We start from the raw sequence: 24,836 nt of genomic DNA, 5'->3' as shown, positions 1-24,836 counted from the left end.
TCCATTCTTATTCTCCTATAGACAGTCTTCATGGTGCCTACAGTTACCCAGAAATCATTTGATTGGTACTGTCTTGGATATTTTTCTTGGAGTACTCTCACTATCTGTTCTATTTCTAGACCACAGTTGTCATTTTTGACTTTCCTATCTAGATCTTTTATTCTCTCCAATAGAGTGTCAGGAAATGCTCCCAGAATCTCCTCCCCAGTTATCAGAGTCAACAACTTAGTCCTTGTGTCCTCACTGGCTCATGCACACCTGGGCTCATGTCCCACACTGAGCTCTGTCTTTGTGTCTGGGCCCTCCTGGGTCTCCTGTGCACCCTCATGCCCACCTCACACACACTGACCAGATGATTTTCAAGCCCCTCTCACACTCACCCCCATGTCCCCATGGACACTGAGTGTTCAATCTGTCAGCTAAGTTTTCTTCTCTGTGTTTTTGCTGCCTCAGTACGTGGAGAAGCATTTGTAGGAAGAGAACTACTAGCTGAGACTATGGGCAGGCATGCTTGAAATATCAGGCTTCTGCTGTTTCTCTAATTCAGGTAGATTCCTGAAATCTTCATTTCAGTCAGAGTTAATCTGTGCCAGGTGTTCACTTCCTCAAACTCCCAGGCCTCTCTCCAGCATTGTTGTCACTCCAATGACTCCAGGTGAGAGCGAAGACAAAGGGAATCCTGTTTGTTTGGGTCCTCAGTGTTTAGGGAGAAGGCAACTCCTGGGCCTCCTGTTTTGTAGAGGCTTTGATTTTCTTTTGTTTTCTTCAACATTTGTTATGCTAAATGTTTGCTTATTGTGAGAGATAATTCATTTTTAGGAATTATGATTATTCTGCCTTCACGCTCAAGCTTTCTTCCCAGCTGGGATAAATAAAAATAGTGAGATCTGGCAGTTTGTCTTTCCTCTGGTGAAAAGGGCTGGAACAAGTGGCTTCTACACTTAGGGTTCTCGTTGTCTTGTTCCAGGGCTCTGCATACCCTCCTCGGCCCGAGTCTCTCCAGACTGCGGGATATGAGAAGATTTTTTTAGGATTGGTTTCTAACTTTACTTCCTCCCAACTTCTTCTGGGAAGTAGGCTTAAAGGAGGATCCTAGGGTTAGTTTGTTCTGTCTTCCTCTCTCTCTCTCTTTTCTGCCTCCTACTTCCTGCCTTCCCTGCCCTGGAAGCTGTTATTCAACAATGGTATGAATCGTGGTCGTTCCTTTGTGTGGTTGTTGCTGGTGTATGTTTTGCAAGTTGAAAACTAATTGTTTTATTCATTTCCTTAGGTTTTGGGGGCAGGAGAGCTGTGGTTATGCTATATTTTGTTATTTTACTCCCCAAGTCCGAACCTAAAGGTTTAAATAAGGGTGAACAATTTTACAAGTGTTTTTCTTTTCATTTTTTTTTGTCTCTAATGACATAATCATGTATTAAACATCATTATACAGGTCAGTCACTATGCATATTACAGGTGCATGGATGCAGCTAATTGAACCAGGGATGCACAGTCAACTGGGGAATGAGTCTGTTGCATGTGAAGTGCTTTGGAACAAAGAACTCTGCCCATTAGGGTAGAACCTGATCAATCAAAAAATAACACTCTAATGAATTTCAAATGGAAACTATGGGGGAAAATCACATCATTTGCAGGAGGATCTGGAGTTGAATGAATAGATGGAGACTGGCCACGCAATTAAGTAGGAGAGAGGAAGAAATCATTACCAAGTCAGAGTTCTAAGCAGGTTGATGTTCCAAGTAAGCAAAATCTCAGAACAAATAGAAGTTAAGCGGGAAAGAAAATGCATTAAATGAAGAGTCTGCAATGTTTTCACCTAATGGAGAAGAGGAGTCAGTGCTTCTAATCAGAGTGCATCATATTCTTAGGCATGTGGTAATGCATAAGTATATATATATTCGTATGCATAAAAATGCTTGAAAACATATAAAATAAACTTACAACTCTTAGCACTGGGATGGGAGGGATTGAGGAAGTAGGAAAGAAGCTAAATATATGTAAAAGCATGTATTTCTTTTCTTTTACTTTTAAAATAAATACACACATTAAAACATTTTAAAATGTGGTAAAGAATACAAATCATGTTATCCATGTGCAATTTACATTTTACACTATAACTTACACCTACATACTTATATATTTTTTATCTTGAGTTGGTTTCAAGAACTCTTTCTCTACAGAGAATTTGCTTTCAAAATGAAATGCACTTGACAACTTACATAGTAGCTCAACCTTTTAATTTAGTGCGGCCCTGCTGTGTCTTACTACCAGACAGCCCTAAAATAGGAGGCTTGCCTTGATGGAATTCACCAAAGTGTAAAAGTGACACCTCCTTTGGTGCCCTAATTATTCATCTACTCAATCTTCTTGCTGCTTTTTCTCCCTTGAATAGCTATCATTTGTAGACGAGTTTTATCTTCTGAAAAATCCAGTGACACCGTGATCTTTTAGTATTTTGTAGTACAGTTCACTTCTCTTTAATCTAAAACTTACTCAACTATTCAAAAGCTTTAACACTATTTAAAAGGACATCGATATACAGTAAATGTTGTATATACCTAATGTTGGGGTTAAATTTCTGAGTAGTACATTGGTTGGTAAAATCATTACTGACAAGATCAAGGTCTTACAGAAAATTAGGGATTTTTATGGAGACTTTATGGGGAAAAAACAATACACATGACATGAAATTTATTTAGAAACTTACAGTAAATAAAACATCCAAGAGCCACTTCCCTCAAGACAAAATTATAGTTTGTTTGGTGGTACAAATTAACTCTAGTGGGGAACTTTTCAGATTCACATTTTGTATTAGTTCAGGGAAAAATGCTAGAGCACCATGGTCTGCTGAGGCCAACAGTCCCATGTGTTTCATGTGGTGCATTCTGTACTTTTATTTTTCTATACTTTTTTGAAAAGATTTTGAACCATCCCTTACTGTCTTTAAAGATAATGTTTTTATAACTTATTTTAGCAGGTCTTACTAGAATGTAATTACATGACTTTTTTTTCATAAATTAGTCCAGTACATAAGGGCATACATATACATTCATCTACATATATATATACACATACACATACATATTTTATATTTTCAGTCTGTCTTTTAATCTTGAGCCCTTTCTTCTAGCTATATATTGAGAAGGTGGAATATAAACAAATCTCTTTCCTCTTTATTTGGCATTAGATATATGTCCACGTGATTTGTTGGGGGAAAGCAATAGCTTTCTTTTTATTAAATGTTGCTAATTTACATAAATATGAATACATAAATAAAAATAATGTAGATTTGAAATTTGGAATAAAAGCATAGTACTGCAATGTTAAAGGCATTGGTAGCAGCTCTTTCTTTTACTTCAAATACCTCCTTATCTGATTTAGAAGGAATTCCGTGGTCTACCCAACTCAATTACAGTCTTCCCAGTTCTCCAAACTCCGTATCTCAATGTCTACATGAATCCTATTCTCCATGGCTGCACCTACCCACCCATCTGCACCCTGGAGAAAGCTGTATCACAAGGAAAGGGGCTCCCTTTCACCATAACCTCTAATGGGACCTCAACACTCTCTGGTAAAGCTGCTTTCCTCTTTTTGGTGAATGAATTCTCAGGCTTTATCAGTCACAAGCTTTTCAAAATTTCTTCAATGGGAAATTGAATAGGAAATTTTAAGTTGAATATAAGTTACTACATGCACACACATGCACACACACACACCTCCATAGAACTGTACAACACAGAGTGCACCCTAATGAAAACTATGGGCTATAATTAATAGTATAATAATGTTTCATCAACTGTAACAAAAGTACTACACTAATGCAAAATCTTAATAATAGTGAAACTGGGTGTGTGAGGGGGGTATGTGGGAAATCTGTACTTTCTGCATGATTTTTCTGTAAACCCACAACTGCTCTGAAAAAAAGATACAGAAAAAAAAATTACCAAGCTTATGGGTAAAATGGGATTGCACATAGTTTTTTCAAAACCTAGCAACCAGAGCACTAACAAAAGTAATATTGTTTATTCAAAATATTGCACAGTTAAAAGGATATGTTAAATTCCCAAAATGTAAAGAAATACTATTAGAAATAAAAGAATTTACTTAAAACAAAAATAAAATAAACAAACAAAATTTTATTCTATTTATTTGATTTTGACCACCTCTGTCTCTGACCTCACTCTCAAGAGATGACCTTCCTGGCAGGGATGGCTAAAGGACTGCAATTTAAGAGAAAGATCGAATGGGCTGATCATGGAGCCCGTGACCTTGTCTAAATCAGAAGAGCAGTGAGGCAAAAAACCAAGTCCTCAGCTGGTACAGTCACAGTGCCCGAGTTGGAGATTAAATCATTGACTATTTAGTGACTTTGGGAGACACTTAGCAGGTCCTGAGGATAATCTTGCTCAAATATATGCTCGTACTATTGTATGCTTAAGATTATTTTGAGAATCAAAATAAAGTATGTGTGAATACTTTAAAAGCATTAAAGCATTATGCAAATAATATTTTCAATAATAATAAAAGATATCTGTCTTAAAAATACTGACCTAAGGGTAAACAATTTGTATCACACTTATTTGGATTTTGGAATTCCTATATATTTTTTGTGACTTAAAACGTTTTATGTTATATTCTCTGTGACTCAGTTTTTATAAATGTTGGAAACAATATAGGATAAACTATATTTCTAGAAAATATTTCCTTTAGATATGTGATTTTGAGAGTTTGGCATTGTTTTTGATGGGTGTTTTAGTTTATCTGTGAATTAAAAGACCCCTAAGACATCTTCTAGCTGTTATGTGTCTGCTCTTCTTTGATCTATTAATTGGTAATGGCAATCAGGTGGAAAACTGTTTTTGAACAATATACTTTGCAGTCAATTTTTCCAGATCATATCTTATAATGAAAAAGGTAACAGGGAATGTTTTGTTACTAAAAGATACTCTAAAATGCCATTTGGGGCTCTCAACCATTAGAGTCTTTTATTGAATAAACAGTGAAAATCCCAAGAGTTGGCAAACAGACTGAAAATAGAGAATTAAGTAAACTAGGGGCCTTGCTCTGTGTCTTAAGTCACTACAAATACTGGAATCTTATTAAAACAATGGAATACTGACTTTTACTTGTAGGGCTTTCTTCTGGAGGGTTTAGTTATTAGTGACTTCAAAATGATACAGTTTTTGAAGCCATATATGTCTCTCTATATGAATGAACTCTTGAAATTAGACATCTGTGAAATCAATTACATTTATTGTTAATAAAAGTGAAACATTTAAAATATTAATCCATCTGTAAGATGATTACTGTATGCCTTATTCCTTGTGATTTAGAAAGAAATGGAAAAAAGTTGAAACTAGTGGTTCCAATCACTTCTGTGACTGCTTTCCTACACTGGCAAGAAAGACCAACTGGTTCTTTTCTTTCTTCAATATAAACCTATGTCACTTATTTTCTTTTACAATTCCTAAAGTATGATTGTTGCTAAGCATTTCACTTGAATAAAAAGAAAGAGAGAGAGAAAACAGTTTAATGGTCAAATTTTGGATTGCTATGGAAAAGTCTTACTAGATCTAGACCACTGTAATTGGCCTTGGATGTCAAAATGAGCTCGAACATAATTAGAAGCAAAGCAGACATCAGAACATTATGTTTATTCCAGGAGCAAATTACTTTCAGTAGAGTCTTCACTTAAATATAATTCCAAGAGTAAAAGAAATATTGCAGAAGCTCATTTGCAATAAACAGTGAATCTTTTTTCTAGTTATGAAAGTATATGCAAGTGTACCAAATTGCCTCTTTTGTTTTAAATAGCCATGCTTAGATTAACTTTTAAATAAAACACCATAAATGACAATGTAGACAAGATCATGGACCTTTACAATCTCCTAGGATTTCTTTTCAGCTAAGATTAAGATGATGTGAGCAGGGACATAGACAAGACTGGCATTTGTATGGTGCTTTGTATCTCCCAAAGAGGGTAACTGTCCATTATTTAACATAATTTTCACAATAACCCCCTGAAGTTCTTATCAAGATGTTATAGCCCCTACTGGATGATGGGGAACTGAAGTGCAGAGGTAAATGATTACCCCACTTTATAGGAAGCAAATGTTGCTGGGTCTCTAGGCTGGGATCTGTTGACTTCAAATTACTACTGTCATTTCAGACATTGTAGGTAAAAAGCATCTTAAGATCTAATAATTCTAATCTCTTTTCATTATCTAAATTACTAACATAAACAATATACATAACTATTCTCAGTAGAATTTAAAATTTTCACCATCTTTGTCTAGACTGTACTGGGCACATGTCAGAATCTGATATAGCACTCAACTAATTAATGAAAAATAGGTATCTCCAGAGTTCTTTATTCTTTGCTAAAATAGGCTCCACTCATTAACATTTTCACATGTGAAAAAGACATAACCTTTTCATTTTTATGTGAATCTAAAATTATAAAAATGTTTCAATGATTTAAGACTTAAATGTTAAAGTTCCTGCATTAGAAACATTTATTTTAAGAAAAAAATATCAAGATGAAATGAATGAACTTATATTGCCCCTGTAACAATCTTTCTTGCTAAGTTAGATATTTTTAGTTGAAAGGTATACTTCTCTCCGATTATGTTAAAATAATTTTGAAATGCAACCATCTAGTTGACAGAACAAACAGCTGTGAAAATGAGACCTGCAGATTTATGCAAATAGGGGACTTCTGAATTAATTTTCTTCATAGAACAGACTGTCAAGTTTCTTTGAGTATTTGTGCCCTATTTCTTAATTAGCAATTTTGCTAATGTCAGTCATACTAAATTTTCATAATGTAAATGATGCACTTCATTGGCAAATATGTGCTACAAAATTGCAGATGAAAGTTGATATTTTACTTTTGGTGCAATAAAGATTTAATGACATATACAAACCAGTGCTCCTAAAAACACAGATGTATGTCTTATTGTGAAAAGAACTGAGGATTTATAAAGAAGATGTCTGTAATTAAAATACCACTTAGTCTGCATAGGAAATTTCAGTGTTCTCTTACTATCTATTTGTATAATCATGCTCGAGAATAAGGTTTTGCTATTTGACTTCAAGTAGAAAGCAGCTTCTGCCAGGGAAATGCTTATGTTTTTGCACATTAAGATAAACAACACTTTAGAAATGGAGCTTTCCTATTGTTTTCTTTTTATGTAAATACGGAGAATGTGACTACTATTTTCCTTGCTTCTTTCCTCTTTCTCAATAAGAAGAGTGCTCAATTTTTAAAAGTATCACAGCTGAGATTTTGTAAAATCCTTGCCAATTCCTGTCTTGCTTACTTCCTCTCTTCCTTCCATCCTTTCTATAATTTTTTGGCATGTGAAAAAAATAGCCTATGTAATCTGGTTGGATTTCTCATTTCTCTCCATTATCAAAGTTGGCAAATAAAGGGCTGAATTGCAGTTTAAATTACCTGCTCTTTTCTATTACAGAAACATAAAATTCAACACCTTGATTCTATTCTGATAGTGTTTATTTAGTACTCTAATACCTTAAAAATAAATTTCTGTGAACCTACTTCTCTTAATAAAGACAAAACAAAACAAAACAAAACAAAACAAAACAAAAAGCAGCTTGAAATTTTCCCAATACATTTAGTTATGATAAGAAGCTTTCTATTTGTTTGGTTAATTAATTGTGCTTTAATTATGGTAAAGTGGTGTGAATCAATTTATACTGTGACTCAAATCCACTTTGAGTAAAAACAAATTTCATTTAGTAAAGATAAATGAAATAAAATCTGATGTATAGTTTGATGTTAATAAAACTGATTTTACAACTCATAAACTAAAATTAGTCTTATAAGTACAAATTGTGTGTCATTGTTAAGGGGGAATATATATATCTATGCATAAATGTAAATATATATTTATGTATTCATCTATCTATCTGGGTGTGTGTGTGTGTGTGTGTGTGTGTGTGTGTGTGTATGCACACACCATTTTTTTTTAAACTGAGAAGCAATTCATTATAGAAAATTTGAAAGATACTGAAAGGTATAAAGAGAAGAATAAGTTATTTGTAATTCAAACAGCAGGTTAAAATTTTATCAGCACCAAGTGCCTCATTCATGACTTACCTCATTATTTATGCTCTTAAATATAGTTTAGTGACCACATAATATGCCACTGTATACCAAATTTATTTAAACATTCCTATATAGTTGGATGTTTAAATTGCTTAAAATTTTTTACAATAAGTATTACTACTAAGAGCATTTTTGAAAACTCAATCTTTGTATTTATTTCTCATTATATTTCTAGCTAGGGTCTAGAGGTGCAATTACCAAAGGGTAAAAATGCCTTTCAGTGTCTTGATATATAATGAAAAACTGATCCCCAGAAAAGTTATATAAACTTCCACTGCCTTATGCGATATACGAGGGAGCCATCCTAGTGCTTTCTAGCTAGCAGTGTGAATCATCCTTAGCTCCAAAAGTAAAAATAACAAATAAATCTTGTCCATTTGACATTTTCTTACTGATATCCATTATAAATTAAGGTTGTTTTTAAAATAAAATTTATGGTGCTTATTTGTGACTTATAAAAGTTGTAAAATTCAAGTTTATCTTACTTTATATAACTCCTTCCATTCTCTCAGGCTTAGGAAAGCCTTTTACCATCAAGATTAGTTAAAGTTTCTATTTTCTTTTTGTTTTCTCTACTTTCATATTTTAAAAATCCTTGCTCTAATTCATCAAGAATATATTTTGGAACATAGTATGATGGAGGTATAATGTCCCCAATATTACTGTTTAATAATAACTGGTATTTCAGCCATTCATTGTGATTCTTTTTGTCATATTTTGCTTCAATGAATACAGGGTTTATATTTATACATTCATCCGTATGTGAACCATAAGTCATATTCTTTTAATTATTGCACCCTTAACATTATCTTGTTGGTTCTCACCAATTTTTGATGATGTTGCTTACTGATTCCTTTTTATGACATTTATAATATGAGGAAAGTACTTCATTAACAGGGTTGTTTTGCAGATTACATTAGCTCTATGTGGACATGTATGTATACATGTACATGTGGATGTATGCATGTTTATATGCATGCATGCATCTCTATGTATATGTCTGCATATGTAAAGTTCTTAGGGAGCCTCACATATAAACAGTACTCTCTATATAGTAACTGTCACTGTTATCACTACTGGCCACTGGAGAGATGTCTTTCTAGACTCTAACAGGAGTAATTGTGCTTCTCTGTTTTAACTTTATAATCACTTTGGAATTTACATGAGCACATTCATTTTATATCAAGTGTATATTTGCTAGAAAAATTAGAGTCACACTTGTGTCAAACTCTGGAACACATGGATACCCACACTTTGTGTTTTGAGTCTCATTTTTGCTTTCATCTTAATTTTGATCTTATTTTCCCTTTATAATATTATTATTTTAAAGTTTGTTTAAATTTATTTTACTTCACTATATGGTATGAATCTTTGCTGGTTACATTATATTCTGTTTGGAACAAGGCAAAATATAATTTACATTCCTTTTCAGATGTTTTGGTGAGTTATAGCAAGATAAAATTACTTTAAGAATTTTTAGCTAGCTGAAATATTGCAGAAATACTTTCTTCCTCACTCCCCCAAATAGTGTTCTTTCCCTTCATTTTGCAGTACCTTTTCATAATTCCCATGTTGTTTTACTTCCTCTTTTTACTCAACTTGAAATGATTTGGTTTGTCCCAAGGGACAGGAAATATGGCATGTGTCTAGATAGTTAACAGAATTCTTTTTGGTGGTTCATATTAAAATGTACACTTTACTACCAAATTTCACGAGTTTCTCCTCAGAAATCTATTAATTACATTACCTGCTGTACTGAGGTGGGACTTTTGCCCTTTGCTCATTGCCTTTTTTTCTGGAATTCTAAATTGAAGGCTTACAGAAATCTAAAATAAGAACCAAAATAAGCAACAACAAAAACAACAGCAACAACTGGACAGACCTAAGCCTGAATTGGCTATCAGTGTTTTTTCTACAGCCAGTCCCCTCCTGTACTGTCTTTTTCCCTTTTGCATTGCATAATTTAGGATTACAGGAAGCAATAGTTAGCTCCTCCCTTGTCCTAAAGCAGCTCCCTTCACTCCCCTCAGGCACTCCCTGGTCTGCACACAATGTACTTAGCTATGCACCTGCTCAGGCATGCACACTCATGCACTTTAGCTCATCTCCTTTTCTCGGAATCAAAGTTTTCAAATTGACTTATAGAAAAAATGTTAGAGAAGTCTGGAGACAGTCACTGTAGCAGGTAGGCAGCTCAGTTTCCTGGTTCATTGAGACTCTGGGTGTTATACCCAAAGAGTGGACACTAAGAAAAGGATGAACTTATGTATCAGTCATTAAATGATTCTTTGTTTAGTTCCAAATATGGGATAGTCAATGGTTAAGTCATTTCAGATTCTGGCAATAATTGAGCACTTGATCTTAGTTTTCTGTAATATAATTTTTTACCTAATAAGTCACAAGGGGCTGATTAATAATTACATTCTAACCTGGCATTGGGGGCTATTTCTAAAGTTTTAAATGTACAACATATTACAGAAAATGGAGTACCCATGGTTCAATTCATGTCTCAGTCATTTACCAAGGCCCTTTGTATACTGAACCATCTAATTGTTGTTAGGAATTTACTGAATTGAACAAAATCTCTGATTTCTGCCTTCAGGGAGTTCACAGACTAATGGAAAAAACTTAGTAGGTAAATTATAATGAATACCTTATGTCTTTAATATAAGCATTTATATGACTCAACACGAATTTACTAAGCTTTTATTTTATTCTACAGTTGCACAGTCCAGGGATGATGTGAGTTGTGATCAAGCTGGAACATGGGAAGCTAAATAAAGGAGATGACATCTGACCAGGTCTGGAGGGATATGCAAGATTTATTTTTCTAAGTAGAGAGAATGCAGAATGCCAGGCACAGGGGATAATAATAGCAAAGCTGTGCAGCACATGTGAAAAACGCATGGTTTCTTGGGAAATAGCAAGCCTTCATGAGCAACCAGGACATGTAAAATGGGATCAAGGTGTCATGCTAAGATGTTGGCTTTCTGTGCCATTTAGGAATTTTAGAGGGAAATAATAGTATCAAACACACATTTTAGAAAGATCATTATGGCAGTAATGTGGAAGATGGATTAAAAAGAGAGTGCCTGGGTTAGGGTGAAGATTTGAATGGTCGTCTCAATAGTTCAGAGGGGAGACGATGAATTATTGGGGTGTCCCTCAGGTAGTTTTAAGTAGAAGTCAGGAGACATGCTGGGGATATAGACACAGGTTTGGGAGTTGTTAGGATAAATGATGGTTGAAAGCACCGTGGGGAGGTCATCACCTGGGGGCAGGTGCAGCCTTATGGGCTGATCACAGCACCAGCTGCTACTACTTGCTGACTGCCTACATGGCAGACGTAGTGCTGACCAGTTTGCACATGTTACCCCTATTGGCCCTGACAGTAATGCTCTAAATATGTATTATTATCCTGTTTTTGATTGATGTGGAATTACTGTAGCTATGAGAGAGTGAATGTTGAAATGTCCAATCATAGGGTGGACTGTTTAGTCAAGCACAACAAAACACTTAACAATACAGTCATTTTTTCATCAGTGAAAACATGCTTATAGAAACTCATCTTAATGGACAGAGATGCACAAATATTTTGATTCTCAGATTTTTATGAGGTTGATTCAAGGGAGTAGATTGACTATTACAACAAGGTTAATGTAATATGGCAATTAATAGTTGGAAAATTGAAATACCATCTGATGAGGTACTAAAAGCTTGTTCTGTAAAGATTATACTTCTGGAGGAGAGGGAGAGATATAAGGATACTTTATTCAAGGAAAGTAATAATTTCTGGTAATTACAGTTCAGTGGACCAATTATACCAATGAAAGGTCACAGGAAAAGATGACCATCTACATGTGATTCATGCAGCATTAAAATCATCCTCTAAAATGGATGGTACAGGATATTATTTTATCACTATGCCACTGATGAGTCACCAGAAAAAATAAATTCAAGTAAGAGAAAAAAATAACCTCTGGTGTTATTGCAGAAAAGAAATAAAGTTAATTTTACATGTTTGTGTGTGTGTGTGTGTGGGGGGGGGCAGTGCATTAAGCTTTATTGTGGCTTAACTTTAAAAGCAAAATCAAATTGCTAGATTCTATTGCAGAGCCATGTCCAGGCAGGGTTGACAATTTGGTCCAAAGCCTCAGCTGGGACTGACTTTATGAGACTGTGAAAGATTTGACACAGAAATGGCCTCAGAGACAAAGTAGAAAATTACTTCCCATAGTGCTCTGAAGATGCCTGAAATTCCTCAAGCTGATCATAAATTTTTGTCTTCGGCTAATAAAAATGAATTTTGTTCCGAGAAAATACCCCTCAGAGAAACAACTTTTTTTCCAGTGTAACCTTCTTCCAAAATAACATTTCTGCTATTTCCCAGCACACAAAAAAGAAAGAGTAAAAATTTTTAATGGCTCCCAAGTGTCATAGTTCCAACCTCTGAAGACCCTCCATGGTCCTGCTCCAAATCACCATGCCCTATGATTCTCCACCTCTGATTTATTTGTTCTGTTTTCCTTATATGGAATGCCCTCATCTAATGCCGTCATCCCAATCATTGCCTGGTGAAATCATAGTCACCCCTTAAGACATGTTCCTTCATAAAACTTTGCAGACCTCCTTGGCTGCAAGCAGTCTCCTCCTCTTATTAGCAGGACATGATATTTGGAAAGCACCCAGCACAATGCTTGGTACTTAGCGGGTTCCCAGAATTTTCACCTACCCTCCAGGACTCTTCGATATTACTGTAGAACTGAGGATATCTATTGCACCTTCTGGTTTAAGTTCTTTTTAATGTTTTCTACTATTTATAAGTTGAGTTCTTAATTATGTTATCCAGTATCCACTGAAGAAAATACAAAATAGGCATATGTAGTTGCCATTTTGAATGGATGTATTAGCTATTTTGTGGAGAGTGGTTTTTAATGGTGTAGCAGACTGGGGGAAGGTAAATATAAGGACATGAAACTCAAAGAGGGGACAATATCATTAACACAAGCAAATGCAAAGGAATATGAGGTGGCAATTGGTGAAGGCAAACATAGGGATGGCTCTGGTATGTTGTGCCTATAGGAAAACGTCTATCTATCTGAAAGATACTCAGCAGACTACATTTTTTTCTTTTTAATAATTTGTTAGTGAACCTCAGTTTCTGATCATATATGGAAAAAACTGATCACATATGGAAAAACTGATTTAAAAACTCTTTAAAATACAACAAACATCTTCTTAAAGCCCTCTTTAAAATCCCAAGAAAATAATGGAAACTCAGGGACCAAAAAGTAACAAGCAGCTTGATTCCAGAAATTCCAACTGCCCTGGAGTGTTTATTCTCTCTGTGAGACTGGTTTTTATGCTGTGTCAGGCACAGGTCAGTGTTGGGCCCTTGAAAAGTAAGACTTCTGAGATAACTGAATAAAGCTTTTCAATTCACTCAAAGTCACCTGATTAGCAACCTAATTGCATGAGTGAAATCCCCTAATACTCACAAGTACCATATCCAAAGGGAAGGTGTTATGTAGGGTATATCCACCAAGGGCAGGAATCTTGGGGGTACATCTTAGAATTCTGCCTATCACACAGGAAAATGGAAAAATAAATTGTGTAGTATTTATATAGTATATTATACAGTAGGGAAAATTAATGAAACATATGAATTAACAGTATAAAGAAATATAAAAAGACCATAAATGTCAAATTCAGAAAAGTGGTTCCCTTTGAAAGAGAGGGGGAAGAGAGTGATCAGGAAGAGGTACCCAAGGACTCCAGGCCCACCGCTAATGCATTTGTTAAGCTGTGTGGTGGCTACACAAGGGTGTATTTTACTATTCCTTTTATTTCTTTGCATGTCTGGAATAGTTCATCATAAAATTAAAAATACAAAAGGCAAAACAACAAAACAAAAATTAATCAGTATTTCAGCAGCGTTAATTGAATTAAGCGTACTTTTGAAGACAAAATAAAACTTGGATTTATTGAGAATGTGGCCAAACTGTCCAAGTACATCTGGCAAATAATGAAAAAAAATTAAGAGCAAGTCATTTTTTTCCAAATTTCTCAGCAATTCTTCCAATATAACTGAAAGCATGATTAATCTTTTTTTTTTTGCAGTGAGAGGAAACAAGAGAAGTTAATTTGTAATTAAGTGTTTCCATAGCATTTATTGTGTATATTGTATAATAAATGCTTTGGACATGATTTTATAAGTGAAAATTCAATAAAACAAGTAATTAACATTTAGAGAATGCAAATTAAGAAAATCTATAGCAAATAAATAATATTAAAATTCAAGTATTTCATGCTAAGGAGGGTAGTACATTATTTATGAAAAAAAACTCTCCCTATATATAGAACTGAAAAACAAGTGATGACTTTATTATTTTGGTGGGAAAGTAAAAGGAATGGAGATACTGAGCTGGTTAAAGCTGGTACAGTGAATGTTTACTGCATTTATTTTATTAACTTAGAGGCAGGTTGTGTTATATAACAAATTGAGGGAAAACTGGGCAAAACCATAGTGAAACTGTGCTTCCAAGCTTTTGTCAGTTACCCATGGGAAAACATGCAATTTGTAGTTGGTAAAGAAAAGACTGCAGGTTGCTCTCATCCATGCCAACCTGTCTTGTGAATGGTATGGCTGTTCCATCATGAAAAGTTAATTTAAATTGTACATTAATACAATACTATTGGGTATCACTTCACAGCATGAATTCATCTGATTTGTTATTTCTGTTTAGCAGTGTGTCGGTTGGTCCAAGACAGAATAGAAAGTTATTGGCTTGAGACTACAGAGTTGCTTTATTACATTCCATCAATGTATCACTTTTTTTTCTTTTCTTTTTTTTTTTACACATTTAACAATTCTCAAACTTTTTTCTGTCTTGTGGGATTGTATGCCAATGTTTTCATGGCTGTTTTCCTTCCTTCCTTCCTACATGATTATTCTAAGCCAATCATTTAAATTCCAGCCATATTGCCATGCTATCCAATCCTGCCAATGAGAGATGAGAGAAAGTTTTCTTGTTTTGGGGAGAGAAGAGTTACATTGAGCAGGAGTCCTGGGCAGAGATGGCCCATACTTCTTCCTCTAGTGCCATAATGAAGCCTAGAAATGCTGTATCTATTTTGTTAAAACTTGAAGCCAATGCATGGAGAAGGCATCTGAGAGAATTTCAGTGGAAGATTGGGACTCCTGACTTCCTGACATCAACCCAACTTTTTAAATTTTGTGAGATAAGAAATTCCCTAGTTGTTTAAGTCAGTTGGAGTACAATTTTCTGTCACTTGCAGCCAAAGCATTCCAACAGAATTATACAGACTTGTCCAATGGGATAGGGTAGGAGCAGTGATGAAGGATAATGGCTTTCCTGGAAGAATGAACACTAGCGCAAGAAGGCATCTGGCATGTTGAGCCAGAGACAGTGTATAAGGATCATAGGAGCATCTTTTAGTTCAGCATTCAGTTATTTATTCATCATTCAAAAACAAAGTCTGTGGCAGGTATTGTGTGAAGCACTGAAGATCTAATGAACAAGACGGACACACACCATCTCTGGCTTTGAAGGGCGCAATGGGGAAATTCTGAACTATGAGCCGGAAGAGGTAAATGGGGCCAGAGACAGAAAGGTATTGAAAGCCACCTTAAAACATTTGTTCTTTAGCTGAAGGAAAAGAAGAGTCTTGAAGCATTTTAAACAGAAGAGAACATCTGCATTGGAGAATGGGTTGAAGTGTAGTGAGAGTAAGGCAGGGAGACCTGTTAAGGAGGCTCTGCAGACATGCAAGAAGAGAAAATGGTGGTCTGGGTTAGGGTAGTGGCCATGAGGGTGTCTGAACATGTACATAATAGGGAGATATTTAAGATGTAGAATTAATAAGACTCGATGACTGGATAACTGGTTGGCGGGGGGAGGAGTGAAAAAGAGAAAGAGAAAGCAAAGAAGATTTCTGGGTTTCTGACAGGTGCAACACAGTAAATGCTGGTTCTTTTCTCTTAGACAGACAATACATTAGGAGGACTGGTTTATTTTAGGGGAAAACAGTGAGCTCAGTTTTGAATATGCCTTGTTCAGATGTCTATGAGGCATACAGTAGATACAAATGTTTGGAGCTCAGAAGATTTGCTGGGGTTAAAGATTTAGGTTTGGAAATCATTTCTCTGATAAACCTTGATAATGAATTTATCCATTATATATTTTTTTCCTAGTATAGAAGATGCAGATTTAATTTTCTCATATCACTGTCTGTGAACTTCTTTCCTTATCTTCCCAGCAGGGGTAGTCAGTGTTTACATAATTACGACTCTATAAATAGTGTTCATAGTTGAGTCAAGTTGTGTTTGTGATTATAGATCATTTCTTGATAAGTGAATATTTCATTTTCTAGGGTTAAAACTGCTTTGTATTTTTCACTTGATTAGTTTGCTATTATTCTCCAAATACTCCTACAAATCTATGTCTATCAATGTTATTTTTCCAAATGTTCAAATGCAGTGGATAATCTATCAGTTACATTTGCTTCAAGGAGTCCCCCTTCTAGGAGATTTACCTCCTCCTGCTAACATCTGGACTAATCATTTTCCTGCCCACACCTGTGCCATTACTTGGGCTGGCCCTTCACCTGTCTCTTATATTGGACCTTCTATGACAAATGCCACTTCTGCTGTGGGATACAGAGTACCACAACAGGTGCAGACTCAGAATCCCGACAAGACTTTCACCTTCACCAGGAGGCTATGTCCCAAGGACTTTAATATCTTGTACACCTTTTTGCTTTCAGTAAGTCTTGCAAGAAAGATTATGACAAACTATTCCAGGTGCCTTTCCAGGTGTGGATTGTCAAGGATACTTTTATTCACCGTTGTATTGAGTACTTGGTACTCAGTAAATATTTGCTGACTGACTGACCACGTTCCAGTATGTTTGCCAGGGCATACCTGACCCCAAGAGGTAACAGTTGACGGGAGAAGTAGTTGACTACAAATTCAGCTTTCAAGTAATGTGGCTTTGCCTGGGTTATCCAACTTTTCTGGGTCTCCGTATCTGTAATAAGGCTATTAGTCTTCACACTGATCGTATAGATATCATTACCATTTTAAGATTAGTGAAACTCAGGCAGATTAAATAAGCCACCCAAGACCACAAATCTAGTCAATAGTGCTTAAGCATGATTCAAAATCTATGCATTTTCCCATTTCCTCACTGAATTATCTCTGGACACTAAGGGAGAAGTCCTCATAGAAGGGAATGGAGTGAGATCCACAGATGAGGATCTGAATAGAAATAAAATATCAACTGTAATGTGTCCTTGATCGTCTTTCCTGATGATTCCCTGTTAAGCAAGTACCATCAATCAATGGTACTTTATTTGATTAAGAATGTTAATGACTACTTTTTGTAAGTGCAATATTTTTAAACAATTCTTGCAAGTCTTTATTATTTTTCAGGGATTTAACTTTTAAATTACGCTCTTGTGAAAGCAAAAATCTACTCTCTCTAGTCCCTTCACATGTCTGGGCTGTTAACATTGTTAGCTATTGAAAAACTGATCAGGTTTTCAAAGTCGCTGGACTTCTTTCATCAGGACAGTCAGAGTAATCAGGCAAAATGGCACAAGTGAATAAATGGAGATCTGAAAATGTGATTTTGTTTGATTATTATTATGGATGGAAAATAGAGCAAACTCAAAGAGGCTAAGTAATGGATGGATCTAAAGCAATTTTGTCCTTTATACAGATGATAATTTGAGCAATTTCAAATATGTTATATAGGGTATAAATGCTAACTTTAAAAAAAAAATGGTTTCTAAGTCCAGAGTTGGGTTTTTTCCTGTGTTTGTATTATTCATTCCACCCAATGGTATGAGCAAAATACTATTTTTATCTCTATTTTGGATGTGAGAAAAATAAAAGCTTAAAGAGTAATTTATCCAGTGGCAGCAAAAAGTGATTGAGAAGTGATGCGAAATCAGATGTGTATCACTAGAATGTATTCTCTTATCTTCAGTGTTTTTTAAAATACAGGTCCACAGTCTTATTCATAATTCTAATATTCAAAAATTTCTGAAAATACTGAAAGATGTTTCCTTTGTAGCACCATTTGGTGGCAAAAGTCTGTTCTGACCTAAGACTTATTTATCTTCTTTATCTTTCTTTGTCTGAATGATCTTGTTTTGCTGCAGAAATGTTGACTACTCTGGGGGGTGTTATTACCCTTCTACTATCTGGAAAATCCTGAAATCCAAAAATCATCTGGTCCAAAGGGGTTTTGGGTAAAGGATATAAAATCAGTGAGGTGAGATTAGAGGAAATGGTAAAAGGTGAAGAGAAGGCATGAAATTAAGATAAGTCCTTGTAAATAAAAAAGAAACTGAGATTTGTTTTTTTTTTGGTTTTTGTTATTTTTTTTAATTTTCTTTTTGCTCAGGGCCTAGAACACTGGCTGAGTCTTAATGGGCCTTCAGTAATGTGCCCTGAATTAAACTTGTCTGAAAGACGGACCATGATAACAATCTTAGTGCTACTATATGAAAGGTGGTGATTGATTCTCTTTATTTACCCTGCAAGGTGGCAGTCCAAGAGAAGGTATGTTTAATGATATTGCTATAGTCCTTGCTTTCATCTCTCCGTCCCTGGGGGAAGAGCTGAAGAGGCTGCCTCAAGTCCAAATTCTTATGGATTATCCTTCAGGCTGGATCACAGGCATTTACAAAGGCTTTTCCTGGCAGGTCTAATGGGAGAAAGCTACCCTCCCCACACCAGGCTAGAAACACAGCGAGTGCACTGAGGATTTCTGGAGGGAGTTGCTGGCAAGCATTCCGAGTCCCCAGGCCAGCCATGCTCACATGCACATCTGCATTCCTAGTCTAGGTGCCTCCATTTGGAGGCCTCCTTATTGGGGGACCTTGGCTAAAGTACTTTTCAGGCACCTCCACTGAGATCCCCTTTTTGGAGGATTTTGGCTAAGGCACTTTTCACCACTTTGACTCAGTACTTTTCCACTTGTATTCTTCCCCCCTTCTTTCCCCACCATCATAAAATGGCAGGAGTCTTTTGTTCAGGGCTCTTCTGCAGTAAAAGGATCCTCCCTCACTCTCCCACTCCATCTGTGCTGCTCCATTTGACCTCGCCTGGTGCCATTCCATGGAAAAAAATGGAACGTTGAGGAGCTAGTGCCTCCTTGGCCCCCTGCTTACAATGTCACAGTAAGTGAATGGATTGTTACTTTCTGTTTGGCTCATTGTTCTAATTGACCACTGGGACACCTGACAGCTTGGCACCTATCTAAGGCCAATCTTTGTCCCAGTGCTTTGGATTCTACCTTCTCTCACTGCCCAGGAGCCTTCTGCCATCATTTTCTTTATTTCATACATTTTTAATCTCACCTCCTATTTCCTCTCTCTCATCAGCATTAACTATGATCCATTTGCACCCAGTTTAAAAGTTCCTTAGCCTTATGTCCTCCTCTTGCCACTGCTCACATGCTTTCTTCTTTAAGTTCTGGAACAAGAAATCACTCACCACAGATCTTTTGCACTGTTCCCACAACCTGGAACATTGTCCTCTTACTCTTCATTTGGCTAGATCCAACTCTTCTTCAGAAACCACCTGTTCCCAGAAGTCTTACTGGACTTTTCCATTCTGGGTTATAGACCCTACCTCAAGGCCTGCCATGCTTTGTTGTTTGCTTACTAGTTCTCCCCCTTGGCTGAGTATCCTTGAGTACTGAAAGCTGTGTTAATTGTCATTGTCTCCTTAGGAACACCAAAATTGCCTGGGCTCTTTATAGGCCCTCAACAAATGCTTGGCAATGTATGAATGAGAATGTGCATTATGAGAGGATGCATTCCAACACTGGTAGGTAAATTAACAAATTTAGCACAAGGTTATCTAAAAAACATAACTCAGATCCCCAAAGCTTAATTTTTATATATTATATGCTGTTCTTACTCCAAGAATACTATTACCATATAATTAGGCTTTATTATTTCAGCTTATGGTAAAAATATATGCATTATTTTTCTTGGTTATTATGTTTTTTTCATGGTTTCTAAATACACATGGAGCTAAATTTCAGGATCCTTCTGATTAAGGACTGTATCTTCTACATGAGTTTTACTATGGAATGATCAATTTTTAACTTCCCTTTTACCCAAAATGAATGAACTAGATGATTTTCTAGAGACACAGCAATTTTTAAGAGCCTCTATGAATTTTATTATATTGAGAATCAAAAGTTTCCTTTTAGATAATGCCTGACCTAGAAATGTATGGACTGTAAAACCTCTCACAAATACAAAAAAATGCAAATTTTATTTAACATTCTATTATATTTTCATTTATAAGTGCTAAGAACCCTAGCTTCTATTTCTACTCATTCTATTAGATTATTTACAGAACTTTAGGAATGATGTATAATCTAAGAGTGCTGAAAATGTGCCCAAACACCTGCATCCAGCAGAATAGATCATTTCAAAAATTAACATTGAATTATCTTAAGTCATCAAAAACATGCCAGTGCTTTTGAACCACTGCTAAAATGAAATTATGTTGATGTTCATCATTATTACTAAAATAAGAATAATGAATTAAACTGACAGCTTTTTACTCTTACCCTTGGAAATGTTGTAAATCTGTCCAGTTCTTCGACAAAGCAGAACATCTGCAAGCTAATTGCTGACATAACAATCAAGAGGCTGGCAGTAAACACGACCAAACTCCCAAGCTTTTTTCCAGGACCAAATATCTTATACACAAAGTCTTCTAATGCAGGTGAAATCTTAATAAGCCGAACTACCCGAAGAACCTATTGTGGGAAAGAAAAACATATATATTTGATTATTGATTTACACTGTATATTAAATGAGTTCATACTAAAATTTCGTTTTTTTTGTAGTACGTTATAAAATCACACTTTTTATTTAAGAATCTAGAGACCAAAAATAGCAATATAATAACTAAGATGTTAGTCTAGCTCAGTGCCTGCCATATACCAGGAACTCAATAAACCCCAAATGAATGAATGAAGGAAAATGTTTCCCAATGTTTAAACATATAATATCATCATTCAAAATGGCATTAACTAGTACATATTGGTGAAATAAAATTTATATTTTTATGATGCTCAAACATCTGAAAATATTTAAGTCAATATATCTATTCAACATTTCACAAAATAAACTTTTCTAGGTATTATTATATATTCATAAAGGAATTTTAAAAAAAACATTCTATAACAAAGTCTTTATTTATAGCTGACCCTGCTACTCCTGTATCCAATCTCTCCTTTTAAATAATAGATCTTCCTGAATTTTAGCCTATCAAGAGTCTACTCAATGTTATAGCCTCCAGCTTCACTTGCAGCTAGATGTGGTCATGTGAACTAAGTTCAGAACAATGGGATGTGAAGGAAAGTGATTTGTGCCATTTTTTGGCATCGTAAACGAAACAAACTTGACTGGGATGCTCTTTTTCTTCCTTCCTCTGGCTGGGAAATGGAAACAACTGGAGTACTCCTTTAGTACTGTGGCAGACCCTGACCTGTTTTTCATACCCCACCCCTGCCCACTTTCTGAAGCAGCTCACACCCTGACTAGGTTGCAAAAGTTTCCATTTCTCTTTGCTCTGATCTCTGAAATCCCCACCTACACACCTCATAGATATGTTCCTGTTTTTAACAGCTCTAGCTAGACCAGCCTTAATTGGCTTTAACCACCAAGATATGCACAATTAAAAAGGTTAACATAGGAGAAAATTTTGCCTAATTATAATGGCAAAAATCACACTCACTGAAGTGTAACCCAGATGCCTTGTTTTGCTGGTTTTGTTTTGAAACTGCACCCTGTAACTGGGCAACAAGACAACTCGTGACTCGCCCTGTCTGTTTCCTCTTATCTTGTTTTGCAACCCTGAAGTCGGGTGCCTTTGCACACAGCCCCCTCGAGTCAGGTGCCCTTCCTGATTGATTAATATGAGTCAGCCCAAAACTAAACACCCCAAATTCCTAAACTATTTTACTGAACCAAGCCAGTTCTAATCAAGCTGGCACACCTGACATGGGCAGTAGCCTAAGTATGTAATCGCTCTATGCATACTCAATAATTAAACTATCTTTGATCTCCTCATCTCTAACTGCCTTGCTTTTTATCCTAAGCCTGCCTGCCTTTGTTGAATGCTATAAAACACTGAAAGTTGCTCCAGTTTGCAGAGACAGATTTGAGGTCTGCCCTCCTGTCTTGGTGAGGCTAGCTTTTGCTAAACAGACTTTTTCTCTTCTCAAAATTGTTCTGATTGACTCTGTGTGCATCAAGCAAGGACTCACTTTTGAAACACAGCAGTACCAGAAATAGAAGCTTGGTAAAGATGACAGATCCAATCCAACCCAACAGGCTGGCTTACTGGATGACCGTGTAGAACAGAGCCACCTACTTTCCCCGGACACCCACCAACTACTGGATAGAAACAAATGTTTATCTTACGTAAGCTTTGGCATTTTTGGATTTTGGTTACATCTTCTTAACTTTTACCTAAACTTATTTATTACTATTATTAGTATTATTAAGATACAAAATGATACCTGCAATTAATTAATGAATTCATTTCATTTTAAAATTATTGATTGATTAATGTGCCAGACATTGTGTTAGACAAATACTACTGAACAGTTAGTATTAGAAAGGGAGCACAATGGAAAGACAACCCTTCAGGACATATTATATGATTAAAAAGTATAATTTAGAACATAATTTTTAAAATGCCATATTTCATCAAGTCTAAGATGTCATCCATTTTTTATGTAACTCTAAGGAATAAAAAAATACTGACACTTAAAATATAAGTGGCACCACTGATTATAAAACAGATTCATACTTCAGAGATATTAATATATAAAATTTGTGGTCTTGGCATAAATGAAATAGGATAAGGAGTATATGGTAGTCTACAATGGTTGGATACCAAAGTGCTTAAGTTTTCTGTGAAGGGTTCTTAGGGGAAGAAATATGAATAGTGTATTTGGAATACAATAAGGAATAGGAATTTTTATAAAAAATGAGATTTTGATTTTTTCATGTATAAAATAACATGTTTGGTTTTGCCTTTCTGGCAACCTTAGCTCCCTACTCTTCCTGATTTTCCTCTGGCAAATCATTCCCACTATACTAGTAGTCCATGAAGGCACGAGAAACTACCAGACTCCCAGGATCTAGCCCTGGCCAGAGTGTTCACAGTGACTTCAGACATTCTCAGAACTTTTGCTGGACCTCCAAGAGTTATTCTGCTTTTTGTTTTTGTTTTTTTTTTTTCCCCACTTAGCATTACTCTAGGAGCCAAATAATTCTGGAACTTCTGGGAGTGAACTTTGCCACCGCAGAGAAAGCCATCTTTCATATAACGACTGCGGTTCATTAATTTTGTTGGGGTATGGTAGGAGCATATTGGAAGCAATGTAGTTATTTTAGGATATTTTCTTTTCTTATTCCTTTGTTTTGTTTTGTTTTAAATGTTTTTTTAAATTTTTTTGATAAAGTTCTTTTAAAAAAAGAATGAAGCCAACACGAAAGGTGAGTGAATAATACTGATGTTACCATGTTAACCTCTGAATTTAACCATTCCTGAAGCTATGTTTACTTCCCTAGACTTTGAATTAATAGAAAATATCAATGGTTAATCTTACCATTCCTACTGTTTACAGAAAAAAAAAAAGGAACGGTATGGTTTGTAGCAGCATGTCTAGTAAGCTAATGGAGAAATGATTTAAAAAGTGGAAAAAATGCATATTTCCTTTATGCTAATTTAAAATAGTTAACACAGTCCTTAAAGAAGAAAATTATGTGAGAAGTAATGTTCAAATTAAGTGTCATACCACAAAGTTAAACCACTTTTCCCGCTATAATTCTTAACATACAATCCTAAATAAGAACATACTATATGTAGGTCATCGTTTCAAATAATAAGCAAACAGCTTTATCACAAGAACTATTAAATATTAACTGCAATACCAATATTCAGAGTAGTAATCTGGAAAGGTTTCACAGTTTTATCGGATTTCTCTATTCTCAGACATAAATGATTCAGTATCCAGTAGTGATCAGATGAATCCAGGCAATTTTACGGTAGCAATTTAACTGGTTTATAGCTCAAATTTCAGTACGGTGTGTCTTTTTCGTTTGTATTAAAATCATATTTAAAAGACTGTCCAAGCCCGCCGTCAGCTGGCGCACGGGTTCCACCTGGCTGCGCGCGCAGAGGCCAAGGCGGAGACCCGGCCCTGCAGGGGGCAGGGCCACAGCAGGCCCAGCGAACCAGCCGCGCTGCAGACACGGCGGCCGCGGGCGGAGGGCCTGGAGCTCACTGCTCCAAGTTCTCCCTCATTGTGCATTTGCTGTACCCCAAGCAGGCAGCGAGCTCGCGCCAGTCTCTGTACGCAAATGTCCAACCTGTAGGGCCGGGCCGGTTCAGAAGGAGCTCATGGTGGCCGGCGGCAGCCTGGTTGTGCTATTGGCCAGTGCCGAATTTCCATCCGTGCCTGCTCTGACCAGCTTTCCCTTATGGCGCGATGCAACACTTTGCCATCCTGTTTTCACTTAAACTCTCAGGCGAAGAAAGGGGGCTGTGTCCCCTCCTAGGCCGTCCATCCCTAAGGCATTGCTTTCTGTAGATGATGCCGTTTTATTACTGGGGCTTAATTTTTTGCCTTTA

At 36.0% G+C, this 24,836-nt stretch overlaps 1 protein-coding gene across 3 annotated transcripts in view; it reads right to left on the bottom strand.

Annotated features, from left to right (window-relative positions):
• NALCN (sodium leak channel, non-selective) overlaps window positions 1-24,836 on the bottom strand; it is a 373,030-nt gene that overhangs the window by 147,931 nt on the left and 200,263 nt on the right. For all 3 annotated transcript variants that reach the window (XM_037800332.1, XM_037800333.1, XM_037800334.1), the window contains exon 13: window positions 20,752-20,943. In XM_037800332.1, the coding sequence (XP_037656260.1) occupies window positions 20,752-20,943 (192 nt within the window). The remainder of the gene's footprint in view (window positions 1-20,751; window positions 20,944-24,836) is intronic.

This window comes from Choloepus didactylus, chromosome 12 (assembly GCF_015220235.1).
Source record: "Choloepus didactylus isolate mChoDid1 chromosome 12, mChoDid1.pri, whole genome shotgun sequence".
Lineage (NCBI taxonomy): Eukaryota > Metazoa > Chordata > Mammalia > Pilosa > Megalonychidae > Choloepus > Choloepus didactylus.
This window is presented reverse-complemented; position numbering and strand designations above follow the sequence as displayed.